This window comes from Sander lucioperca, chromosome 12 (genome assembly GCF_008315115.2).
Source record: "Sander lucioperca isolate FBNREF2018 chromosome 12, SLUC_FBN_1.2, whole genome shotgun sequence".
Classification (NCBI taxonomy): Eukaryota; Metazoa; Chordata; class Actinopteri; order Perciformes; family Percidae; genus Sander; species Sander lucioperca.
Window position 1 is genome coordinate 6,122,941 of NC_050184.1, and position 13,414 is coordinate 6,136,354.

Here is a 13,414-nt window from a genome sequence, read left to right on the forward strand (position 1 = left end):
TATGCCAGACTTTTTAAACCTTTTTAACTTCTTACATTTCTCTTTCCCGTTTAGTAGACACTGACACACATTGTCATTAATTGCATAGGCTTTTATCATGGCTAAAAATGCACAAGTTGTAGTAAAATCATAAAGAAATCAAAGAAAATATAATGCTGGCCTCTGAGGTGTCACGTTTGTTAGAAGTAATTCATAGTAAAAAGTCCTTCTGTTTTGTCAGATTCTGGCTAAAAGCAGAAGAAGGGAACATTTTTTCAAATGACACCTCAGACGTGTGTGTATTATTTCCATCAAAAGTGATTTTAGGATAATTTTAAGGTGTTAAAAGCTCATTTTGAGATGAACAGAACCATGTTTTAAAAATAAACGTACAGCTTTTGCCTTGGGATGTCTAATGGAAGGATGTGTGCTGAGCTTTGAAAGTGTTAATTGGTTTGTTGGTTTGCGTTTTGTTGCTTCTGCCAAGTCTCAGTGTATTTGTCTTAACTTGATTGAAAGAGTCACCTGAGTCATCACTGTATGCTTCATCCCGTGCTGTGCTTGGGAGCGGTTTGATCACAGTGTTTGAGACAAAACATTCATTCATCATTCACATTCAAGTCGTTGCATCTTCATGTCATGTCACTTTTGCAGCTTGAGTATAAAGAATGTTTTGAAATGTTTATGAAATAACTAGCTTTAGAATCCATAGTTCTTGTAATATGCATCTGTTTTTACAGCACAATTAACAATTTTAAAATGTTTTAGAGCTGAGGAAATAAAATGAGTGGAAAACACAAATAGAGACTGATACAGACTAAGATTAATAAGACGGTAATAAGTAGTACATACACAAAAACATTTAAAAAATACACAGTTCGGCATCTATCTATAAACAGTCAGTCTCTGGATCCTCATCCGTCACACTATTGTCTTGTTATTTTAATCAAATCAGGAGGAAAGCAAAATACTTGACAGGAATGTCTGTTTTGTTTCAGTATTGCCATTGTTACTGTAATTTTGAGAACTAGTTGGCATCAAACCATAATAAGAACTTGAAGGACACTCGGAGAGTACAGACCTCCGCCAAGGCCATGCCCTATCTTGCAATGTTAACAAAAGTAAAAAATGATTAGTTTATCCACCCCATGATTTGGATCTGCGCCAATATTTAATAGGTTCTTCCAACTTTCATGAAAATCAGACCAGTAGTTTTTCCGTAATCCTGTTGACAAACAAACATGTATGTATTAAGAATGCAGTTCAAATGTTTTTAGAAATGTCAGTGGTTTATTTGTGAAATCAATCTTCTCATTTTAGTGTGAATCAGTAAATGACTGTTTGACTGTCAAAATTACAAAACGATAATGGACAGAGGAGAGTGCTCAGGAGTTGTATGCACATTTGATTCGGTTTGTCATAAAAATGTGGACTGCATTTACTAAAAGTTATTCAAGTTAATAATCATGTTCACATCTTCGTATGCAGGGTTACAGTGAGGTCACCACATTAAGAAGAATCAAATAGGCTCGGAGGACTGCGCTCCCTCTCTCTGATGGCGTACAGGATCTGCTTTGTTAGGAACATGAACTAAAAAAAGATGGGACTATAATTTTTTTGAATTAGCTACTTTTACAATCAGTACTTTGATCTGTTTGAAGTGACAGAAATTAAGACATTTCCAATCTGGAATAAACATCACATGGATTTGTGATTACTTGGTATGTACATGACAGGCTATAGGCAGATATAATACAGAAGCTGTTCATTGATTAACCTCAGAAAGTCCCCAGCTGCATTATAAGCAGCTTGTACAACCTCATTACAGGAGGGGAGTTTTTCATGTCTTGAAACTTGGGTGTGACACAGCGGACAGCACAGCAACTGTGAAGCTTTAAATGGATCCACTAACCTCATTTAAGAGGGCTTCCCCTCCCCCTGACACTTGTGCCGCTGGCGTGTTAAGATGATAATGAATTTAAAGAACACTTATGACTAATATGTCAAGCTTTTACCCTTTGAAAGGCGACGGACTCGCTGGAGCCGCAGCTCCGGTCTGTCCTGGGCATCCGTCTCAGCCCTGCTTTATCCCCCAGTGCGGGTCTGGACGAATGGGATAATGGGATGTCCAATCACGGAAATGTGATTTCCATTGACCGCAGCTTCGTAAGTGAGTAGTAGAAGGGTCTTAACAAATTGAATTTGGCCAATGGATGTGAAAAATACAGGGCCTCTGTATACATGTGTGAGCATATCTGTGCTGTCTCATCCACACATTATCAAGGCTGGCGGCAGCAACGTGTCTCACCCACTTGGTGGCTGCAACCTACCAACTCTAACTGCACTTTAATCTACATGGGCAGATCGAAGTGGCATGTGTCAATTATTTATCAAAATTTGTTAATCCTAACATAATGCTAATGCAGCAAATTAACTTTAGGTGGCATTACATTTTCAGTGCATAGTTAAATATATATAATGTGACGTTGTGTAACATTAAAGAGAGGATTGGTTGGTTGGTTCAGGTAGCTGGTTTTGCATTAAGAGGATTTGTCTGTCAGTGTCAGCAAGTGCTGCTTTCATAGTTCATCACTCTCATCCAGATGTCCTCTCAAGTTCAGTATAAACAGGCCCACCTTCTTTTAACCAGATTAATGTTAAAGGAGACCTAATATATACCGTTTTCAGGTTCATATTTGTATTTTGTTTTTCTACTAGAACATGTTTACATGCTTTAATGTTCAAAAAACTTTTTTTTTCTCAAACTGCCCATGGCTGCTGCACCTGTATTTACCCCAGTCTGCTCTGATTGGTCAGTGTTTCCGTATCTCATGAGTCTCTGCATTTGTGCTCTGCCGTCGCTGCCTCTGTACAGTCTGTTGCAGCAGGAGACTGACCTCAACTGAGTATATAGCGACACTTTATATTGTGAAAAATCAACAATAAAGGCTTCTAAACCAAATACTACACAACTGACACAACACAATGTTCCAGCAGGAATGTGACCTGAAATTTGGGAGAAATTTACAACATCTGCAACTAAGATTACAGCTATCCCTGACTTAGCATGTAGCTACATGTGGCAGGGTATGCCACATAAACACTGCAGTAGCGTGCCTGCCTGGAGCAGATGACCATATATGGCAAACTGGCTCGGTATGACATCATTTGGAGCCAAGAGTAGAAAAAACTGTTGAAACCGGAGCGTTCAGAACAGTGGGAAATCTGAGGTTTTGCTCAAAGGGATTTCTTTTAAATACGTTAACCTCATTATTTGAAGCTTTGGCCACGTTTAACATGAACATCCGACATTGTAACATTATATATATGACAGAAAAGCATAAAAGGTCTTCTTTAATATTCGCCAGCTTTACAGACAATAAGTTTACTTGGTGCTCCACAGATCTGCGGTCGTCCGTATACGTACAGAAGCTCCTTGGGGTGTCAGAACGAAAGTCTAGTGTGGCTCCAGTGAAACACACAGGAACTCAAAGGTAGAAACAAATGTAGTTTTGTTATCACCTTAGTGTATTCCCTTGGTATCAGTGCTGCAGATTGTTTGTGTCTGACTTTTGTTAACACTGATTTATAGATTTCATCTCAGGGACTAAATATTTGATAGCGTTAACATCTGATTTTAATGTCTTACTCAAGGGCAAAACAAAGCCTAGCTTAGTGTTTGTTTCAGTTGGCCGTAGATAACAAGGCTTTGATTGAAAAGTGCTGACTGAGAGTCTGGGTAATTACCCGGCAACTACCGTGGATTTTATAAGTTACACCCGCTCACGTCTGCCGTTCAGCCTTCACCTTGTTGTAGAAGAAATAGAAAAATCCACCCTACCCATTATTAACGTTCACCATAACAAACAAAGGCAATTTCACTGTTTTTCAATCATGCATGAGGCCATTTGCTACTTGATCACTTACATATGCAAATGCTTCCTTCTACAAAAGCATAAAACATACCAAGCTGTTTGGTTCAACATAGTCTGACTGTCAGAGGCTACCACTGGGTCTCCTCATATAAGGGCCATCTTGTCTTGTGCTTATCCACTCAGCAGGGAGTAAAGCTGATTGAAACAAGCAACATACTGAATTCAACATAACCTACTAACATCCCATCTAATTGGTTTTGGACCGGCATCTTTGTCTTCAGCAGCAAGGTTAAAGTTGGAGTCATTGTGGGCGTAATTTTGATAGACCTGGTTATAGCCTTGAACTGTTGTCCGCTTGATTGTACAGATGCCAGTGAAATGTTGAGGCAGTGTTGGTACTCATTGAGAGAAAACTATGGTGTGATTGCTGCAGGTTCATGCTGATAGGAGGCTTATTAGTGAATTTAGAAGCAAGCAGAAGCTTAAGTTGATAAATATTTAGAAGAATCTCATATTACTTACTATCATTGTTTTTTTCATTTTCCAGCTAACCTCTCTATATGAAAACAGATCTTTTCATGGAGCAGCGTTGTCTCATATTTGTTATATGAGAGACAGAGCTGCTGTTGGATGGACAGTTTCATTTGTAAGTGCGTCTGGAGAGACGTTCGAGAAACAGCAGCTTAACTTCATTAGGATTATTTCAGAAGCTAAAGGTCTAGTTCTGTTTCCTCTGTCAAGTTTATAACTACAGTTAGTTTTGCTGCTTAAATGTCCGACGATATCAGCTGTAGTGACATTACTGCATCATTACAGTAAATCATTATAGAAAAAACGTATACATTAATACAATACATAATTTAAAGGCTCTGACACACCAACCCGACGACCGACTGTCGGCAGAAAAGGCAGTCGGACTGACTGCCTCCCCGAGTTCGTCAAAAAAGTGCCTCGGAACACCCCGAAGCGACGCCAACTTGAGCGTACTTTCTGTGCGTGCGCAAGACGTAATATGTCTCCTTAACAGCAGGCGGCGCTAATCTGTATTGTTGCCCAAAAACTGAAAACCGGCAGCTGATTGGATGAACGCGTCACGTGCGTCTGGCTTCTCCCGAATTTCAAAGCCAGACCATAATGGCGGCGAGAAATAGGCCATGCAGTTGCTGAATCTGTCTTCATTTCAGATTGACAAAGGTCAGTTTAAAAGATTTTCGTCAGATTTTGAGAGGCGTTCGTCACGCTCATCCTGCTCGTCATTTCCTGTAATTGGTCATTGAGTCCAACTGTTCACTGGCCGATTCAACAAGTCAAATCGGCCCAAATGAACACTGACGGCTCCTCCGACTGACGACAGCACGGAACACACTAAACAAACTCGACTCACCAACCTTGCCAGACTGTCCGACAGCCGATAATCGGGTTGGTGTGTCAGCGCCTTAAAAAGCAGTGTAGCCTGCAGGGACTGCCGAGGGGTAGTGAAATGTCCATGCGGGTCTCTAAATCAAAAATAATTAATTCAGGTGGGTGGAAGGTGGAAGATATAAAGCTTACAGGTGGATTCGGATGAAGAGCTGATCTACACTTTAATAATAGATGCGTTTGTGTGTAGGCTATATAATATATAGGCTATTATAAATATATGTGTATGTGTGTGTGTGTGTGTGTGTGTGTGTTAAATACAACAAATTAAAATGTACGACCCCTGTACATTCTTATCACATTTTGCCACTTTGTGAATTGAATTCAAAGTAACTACAGAAGTTGAGAAGAGGAATCAGGGATGCACAAACTGGGAATTGGGAAAGGGCTACTGATGCTGAGTTAGCTACTGTATGCCTATTGCATTTGACATTTTGTCCTCTGGCTTTATTGAACAATTGTGTCATTGCCTTATGCCAGTGAGAGGTCACGGACAGTGTGAAATTACTAGAAATGGCTCTCCCCTAAAGCACTAATTAGTGAGCTTGGAGGTTTTATAGCTTTCTAGAGGAGCTTTCCGCTTCAAGAATTGTTGGCCTTGTTTACACGCATTTACCATGGCAACAGAGTTACAGCAATTTAATAGTTGATTGGGTGTTGGCTAGCAGCGAGACTTTCGTTGTTTCCACATAGAGATGTGTTTTGTCTGTTTACTCCCTATCAAAACACAGGATCAACAAAAAGATGGTCAGCAGTGTTCCAGCAATTTAGTCTCAGATTTGGCTTGGGCTTGAAGCAGGAGGCTCATCATTTCTACATGTAAAGAACACAATGTTTACTATTCATGTTCTGTCATATAGTATGTTGTAATCAGCTGACGATATTAAGTGCTTTGGTCTTTCATACAGTATCTACAGTACAACAGTGTGCTCTTTGAAAGCTTAAAAGATCACACATCACATACTGTAAAGACAACAGATCATTTTCTTTTTTCATCCTAATGCTCCTTAAAAATGTAGATTTTTCTTTTCTAAATCAGAAAAAAGGAGAAAGATAATAGCTCATACTGTAAAGCCAGAGAAGAAATTAAAAGTAAAACCAGCAGCATGTGCATGGCTCAGAGCAGGGGAACTTAAATGCAACATGGTGAACTTACCATATTCTATTTCCATTGTACTTTTCCTCCCTTGGCTGCTTTATCGACCTCATGTCAGTCTGTACAGCAGAGGAACAACAAGGAGAAGTGAAGCCCAAGTGAAGCCAGGCTACTCTTACTTATTTATGTATCTATTTCTGTATTTATTCATTACCCCCTCTGCTTGCAGAGTTCCCAGTTGCGGGTTGCCTTTCGATCCAACTGTGAGCAGCATGACAATTGTATTTCCATTGCTCATAGAAATCAGACAAAACATAAAATGTATACGGAACAGATCCATATTCCTGCTTTAAGCTTAACATGCCTAAAGCAAGGGTATTTCCTAAATAAAAGACTTGCATTATATTGTTTTTCCTGCAGAACATCAGAGAAACTTTACTCATTCCTTTTTTTCTCAGCATGTTGCCCAAGTCCATATCTTACCATGCTGTGGTTGTTGAATATTACATTGCCTGTTAGTATTTGAATGTTGCTGTGGGCCACCTCCGCAGGTGGAGTGTGTGTTCTTTGGGCTTTTGTCTTGAGAGCAAAGGAGGTTACACAGTAAACCTGCAAGCACCAGATGTTACACAGCACTTGTGACCTGTCTCTTTCTCTTTCTCTTGCTCTCGGTCTCTCCTCCTCCACCTTCACATCCCTGCTGTCTGTCTGTCAGCACTTTCCCAGTGGTGGTGTGAGACATGGCGTCAGAGTGCCTGGGCTGCCAGCTTCTGCCAGCTCACGCTGTGACCTCCAGCCCTGCCACCTCAGCTCTGCGTGCCAATGCCACAGCAGGCCACTACTGGGCATTTATACTGAGTCGACAGCCTTTGCCAGGAGAAGAGTTTTTTCATGTTGTTTGGACCATTTTGAATAGTATGCCTATTGTAATGGTAGAAGGGACAATAACATTTTCTTAACAGAAGAAAGACTCCTAACAATTGATCTGGCAGACATAATTTTTTTACTGGAATACTGGCCATTTTTATGATTCAGCAATACATACTTTATTTGACATTACTGTAAAAATATTGAAAAATTATTCACAACATATTGTGAGACTAAGTAGCGGGGACTATGATAAGTGTATTTTAAATGCATAGACTAGAAGCACTGAAAGAAAACGGCAGTAGAAATTAGGGCTAAAATGTGTCTGAAATGCATTGAGTATCAAAAAGTTACAAGAATCAAATGCTTCATCAGATTATTGGGCGTTTCCCTTCCCTATTCTTTGAGCTGATATGTCCTTACCTAAAGGCAAACTTTATTTACCACAGATTAAAAAAAGGGGTTAAAACATGTTTATTTTCCCCAAACTCAGGTAATGAAAAAAGTATTGTTTTGGTATCAGCACCTCAGCTCTAGTACCAATATCTAAAATTCTAAATTGATAGCCAGCCCTAGTAGAAATTTGATTAGTTACACAGAGTTTGTGGCATCATCTCAGTAATGTTGGATACCAGTAGTATCCATGACAGACATTGAGTATTACCGCATATTAGTCATCCCAGTGTCTGGGTCAGTGTGTCTGTCCTGTGGCTGGAGATGAGAAGTGTGTATTGACTACTTTAGGGATGAGCTGAGGATGAGATGATTGTCTCCGCCGTGCACCTGGGTGATAAGAAGGCAGCTCATGTCCTTCTTTGCTATCAGGCCCAACAGCCACAATATAACTTCCCTCCATCGTCTTCAAGGCCCCCGTCCTTCCCAGCTAACCCTGGCCTTAGGAGCTCCTTAGGGAGCGCTGACTCAGGTGACTGGGTTTTAAACACCCATCCATCTCCCCCCCTTCATCTTCTACGGCTTGAGTATGACCTTGCCTCCACCCAGAGAAAGAATGGGGGAGGGGTTAAGGGAGGGCAGAGGTGGGTGGGGATAGGGCTAGGCCCTCATTAGCCCAAGCTGAGGCGGGACAGCTCAGGAAAAGTGCGCTAATTACCCCACTAACAATGTCCTTGCCTTAATGGCTTAAAGCGGCCACTTCGCCACGAGATAATAACCCCATCACCTCTCTGAGAAGTTCAGGATGGCATTATCATGATCACTTTAAATGATGGGCAGAGGGTGGTGTTATAACGCAGCTAGCTGGTTGATGGATTTGGCTGCAGTTTCTCACCGTGGGGCGTGTAACTGCAGTGTGTGTGATGTGTGTTTTGTTGGAGTCACTGGGTGACGCAGATACATTATTACAGTATATGACTTTAAGCACTATTTAAAAAAAAAAAAATGCATTTCTTTTCTTTTTGAAGAAAACCATTGGGCTCTCAGACACAAATAGCTACTCATTTTAGCAAGTTACACTCTAAAAAAAACAAGTCTATCATTAGTCTAAAAAGTTTGCAGTCACAGTCCAATCAAGCATCTCCTTGCTTAGCAACCAGTGGTGATTGTTTTGTCTGAGACTGTTTTCTGAGTCATTGGTTATCTGTGACTGAAAGGTGACTGGTGAAGCCAGCATGGCCAGTATTAGGCCCTCCACACTTTCCTTCATCTTTTCTGTTAGCGTGTGGAAAACAGCTTGGCGACCGACAGCCTGACATTACAGCAGGAGCCTGTAATCATGGGACTGTAAAAACCCAAATCCAGCAGCCGCAAACAGTGTGGCCTCGTCATAGTGGTGGCAGCTAAGAACCATTCACCGCTTCTGTCCCATAAACTGTGCTTGCTGTGTCATACCAGACCCCCTTCATAGAGGATTCTGCTTTCAATAAAGTTGCCAGTTAAGCTCAAAAAACGAGATTCCCGCTGACACGAGAGGATGCTGATGCCATCAAACTGACATGTTTAAATACTGCATGTTTTTAGGCTTATTTTGTGGACAAAATGATAGAGAACATGAAGTTTCCTATTATTTTGGGCTTTGGAACTCTCTTACATGTAGCACATATGTCACAGTCATTCAACAATAAATGATATTTAGAATGTAACCTAACAAATATTCAGCCCTTTACCTCTCCCACCCCACAAGCTGTTTGCCATTACACTGTGACTATATTGCACGGCAGCTATACTCCCCTCAAACTCCAAGCGCCAATTTCCCATCATTATGGCATTTAATGTGATCAGGATGGTAATCAGATTGTAAATGAAATAGTTGTTTGGGTCTACTGGTGTGGGGAGGTTAGAGAGGCGGCTGGTGGAGCCTTTAGAAGGCCAGAGTGGCTCCAACCAGATAGGCCTAATCTGTAAACCCTCCCCCTGCTTCTCCTTTGGGTGCTGAAGGGAAGGACAGTTTGAGAGACTCCTGTGGACAGTTGACTGTTGTGAAGGACCTCCTGTTGAAGTGTAGGCATGACAATAGAAAAGAAGACCTAAAGCCCAGTGTCATATAACAGATTCATTATGCTGTCTTTCAGCCTGTTAAGGTGTCTAAGACCTGTTTAAGGCTTGATGGATATTTTGTTTTTCATAATCTGTCTTCTCAAATGATTCAATTGCCATATTTCTCTAAAACAACAGTTAGTGGCCCTGTTTAAAAAGAGCCATAATCAGGTTTTGAGCTTCTAAACTACTTATGAGTTGTGAATATGTTCGTTAATACATCTTAGCGTGTGGAAGATGAGTAGGGATGAGACCCAAAAGTGCTGGATGCGGTAGTCTGTCAGAGTGTATTACACACCTCAGAGCTAAGAGCCGGTTGACAGCCACTTGTAGCTGCTGACTCTGTGTGGAGCTATGCATGTTAGAGAGATGTCTGGATGGCGGACTTCTGTGGTAAGTAGTGTGTGAAATAGTAAGAATTTATCAGCTGCTCTATCACGCACCTGTTTGGATTGCGTTGTGGAATTAAGCTTGTTTGGGGCTGCTTTTTAAATGTGTTCATCCTTTCTTTCCTCTGTGTGTGTGTTTGTGTGTGTGTTACAGTCGTGACAGTGACCTCTCTACAATCATCTCCAACCTGCACCACACCAGACAGCACGGCATGCCCGAGGGTCAGTCAGCCTCTGACCACAACACCAGTACTGGACACACAGGTAGGAGATGCTGTGTCTGTTTTTGTGTGTGTGTGTGTGTGTGTGTGTGTGTGTGTGTGTGTGTTTAAAGTTTTGTCAGGATGTCTTCTTTCTTTTTCGTTCCTTTTTTATTCTTTCCCCCTTTCTTACTTTGCATCCAGGCTAATGAAATATCCCCCTTTACATCTCCTGCAACATATGTACACATTCCATTACTCATTTAATTTACCCTAATTTATGTGATTTGGGGGAATTTAACATAAGCTTATTACTAATTCCTGAAGGTCGCTCTCAAGTTGATTACTTAATGTTCTTCCCACATTCTCTGCCGCACTCCAGGATTTTTTGTTAAACCCCCTGTTTTAAATTACTTCTGAATAAATAGCTTTGTTTGCTTTTAATCCAGTTTCATGTGAGCAGAGGAACCATGGTGTGCATGGGCTAAGAGCTTTTCTTACAGCTTACAGACAGAACACAGACAGCATTTAATCACAGCTATTTGTCAAGTAGGTTGTTTGAGGATATTGTGCCGGCATCAAAGACATATGTTTGTAAAACAGCCTCTGTGGATATCACTATTCAGCGATCAACCTGTACTGGATGTTTCTGCCACAATGGGTTAGTTGTACCTATTTTCATGACATACTGTATGTTTGTGCCGTGTGCTGTATCCCAACATGGTATGATTGAAGTCGAAAATGATTTATAAGCAACCCAAACATATTCATATTATTGCATATTTAAAATTTTATATTTTCTTTTGTTTTGAAGTGGTATATAAGTCACATTTAGGTCCTGAGTTTTGTGGAGGAGTATGAAATTTGTCTCAACTCTGATGTTGGCACGGATTTTACAATATATTCCAATGTTGTTGTAGGCTCTTGTATTATTTTTTCCACATTAAAATGTCTGCCAGGAGGTCTTTTCTCAATGCTCTCCTATATGTAAGTCAATTTCATATGAATTATAGTAATTTTTATCAACGTAAACAATAATAGTTAGAATTTGTTATAATATCAGCTGACTTTTGACTTTTTATGAAAAGAGAATCAGCTTAATTGAATACATTCCATCAGAATGTACAAAACATATATATTCTCCCCCTAATTAAATAATGAGTTGTCTTTTTATCAGTGAGGACCATACCTTTGCTCCCTTTTTGCCCTGGGTTTGACCCTGTCTATTTTTATACTATTCGCCAGAAGCACAGCTAGTGCCATTATCAGTCCAGACCCAACACCTCCATACCCTCTCTCTGTGTGCTCATTTCCTCTGTCTGCCAGATTAATTGTCCATACGGTGCCTGTGATATCAGGCAGTGTGGATGGAAGGTGGAGGGTATTAGACTGCTCAACAGCCCGCCCCCAGCCAGTGTCTTAAATCCCAGTTTGGGACAGATTTCCACCCAAATACCGGCCTAATCAGCCGCTAAACTTAATGGAGAAATCAGAGCCCTGAGTATTTATCTTAATGGAGGAAGACACAAGGGGAAAGAAGTGGGTGGGTGGGGGTTGAAGGAGGAAAGGGTGAGCACAGAGTGGCCTACACCAAGGGGGGTCCAAGACCCTAAAATCTGTCGGTTTGAGCATTTAAGGGAGATTTAACAGGCTGTCTAAGCCGCTCGCTCCGTGTCTGTAAACAAGTCCAATCCGATCAGCCACTGGCTCTAATTCTGTCTGCCAGTGAAATTAGACGCACAGACGTTCACAAACACACAATTACACACAAATAACACATAGTTATACAGATGCATGCCAACGCAAAATCAACACAGGTTCAAATTTGCTTCCAAATACATAGGTTGGTGTAATGTGTACGAAGTTTTAGAGCAGTGGATTATGTGACTGAGCCTGTAAACGCAGCTCTCTGTCTATGATATTGAGTTTACTCTGTTCTGTCAGTCAACTATCCTATTTGACTTATCCTTGAAAAGTGTTTAATGTAATTCAATGATCTGTGGAGAAAGAGAATCTGAGAGACAGAGATGCAGTGATGGAAGAAACATTTTGGCAATAGAGAGACAGAGGAAAGAGAGATGAATGAGTGCTGTGGTGGTATCAGGGGAGGACAGGCGGCAGCTATGGCGGCGGACAGCTCTCTCTCCTGTGTGTGTGTGTGTGTGTGTGTGTGTGTGTGTGTGTGTGTGTGTGTGTGTGTGTGTGGGTCAGGAGGAAAGGGAAGCACGTTTGCCGGGTCGTCTCTGTGCCGGAGTGGGCCCTAATTAAATCTGAGGGACAGACAGGAGGGCTGCCTCCCTCCTTCTCTTCTCCTCTTCATCCCTCCCTCCCCCATTCGCTCTCTCACTCCCCAGCCGCTGGCTATGGAAGGGAGGGAGGAGGGAGAGCAGGGGCGCCAACACTGAGAGTCTGGCTGCCTGTGGAGACTGTAAACCGTTGCTCTGCGGTCAGACCAGAGACTCAAACAGGCAGATAAGGTGTTTTTGGACCGCCACTCTCTCTCTCTCCTCTTCTCCCTGCACTCAGACTTCCAGAGGCAGTTATAGCCTGTCGGTGTGTGTGTGTGGTTGGGGGTTGTAGCAGTGGTTTTGGGCTTGAGCACATTTTTGTGTGTGTGCACCTTTCCGTGTGTGGCTTTAAATGCCTGGTTTTTGATGTTTGCTTGCGTGTGAGTCTGCAGCCCAGCGTGTTTGTGCAAGACCTTTTTTTTCAAACTGATTGTGAGTGAGCATTGTTTTCAAAGTATTACCAGCTAGTTTACACAATTAGCAAAGAAACAAAAGTAAACACTTCAGGATTTCTGATAGCTGATTAGCTTTGTCATACAGATGCAAAAAAGGGAAATGTGGGTCGTAAATATTTTAAAACATCCCACTGCTTAACAGGAATGTAATTGTACTGCCATAACAAAATAGCTTTCCATGGTTATTGTTCATGAAGCAATGCTAATGCTTCTGTCAAGGTGCCAAAACAAGTTTCTAAGTAAATAGTGAAAATACATACTTTTTTCTACCAGAAAGTCCTGTTTCTTTCGTTTATCATGTCACCACCATCCTCAGTGCTCAACATTCAGTGGTGTTTTTGCATTTCATTTTA

At 41.3% G+C, this 13,414-nt stretch overlaps 1 protein-coding gene across 5 annotated transcripts in view; it reads left to right on the forward strand.

Moving 5' to 3' along the window:
• samd11 (sterile alpha motif domain containing 11) overlaps positions 1–13,414 on the forward strand; it is a 53,906-nt gene that overhangs the window by 12,537 nt on the left and 27,955 nt on the right. For all 5 annotated transcript variants that reach the window (XM_036008442.1, XM_031286861.2, XM_036008443.1 and 2 more), the window contains exon 4: positions 10,273–10,382. In XM_036008442.1, the coding sequence (XP_035864335.1) occupies positions 10,273–10,382 (110 nt within the window). The remainder of the gene's footprint in view (positions 1–10,272; positions 10,383–13,414) is intronic.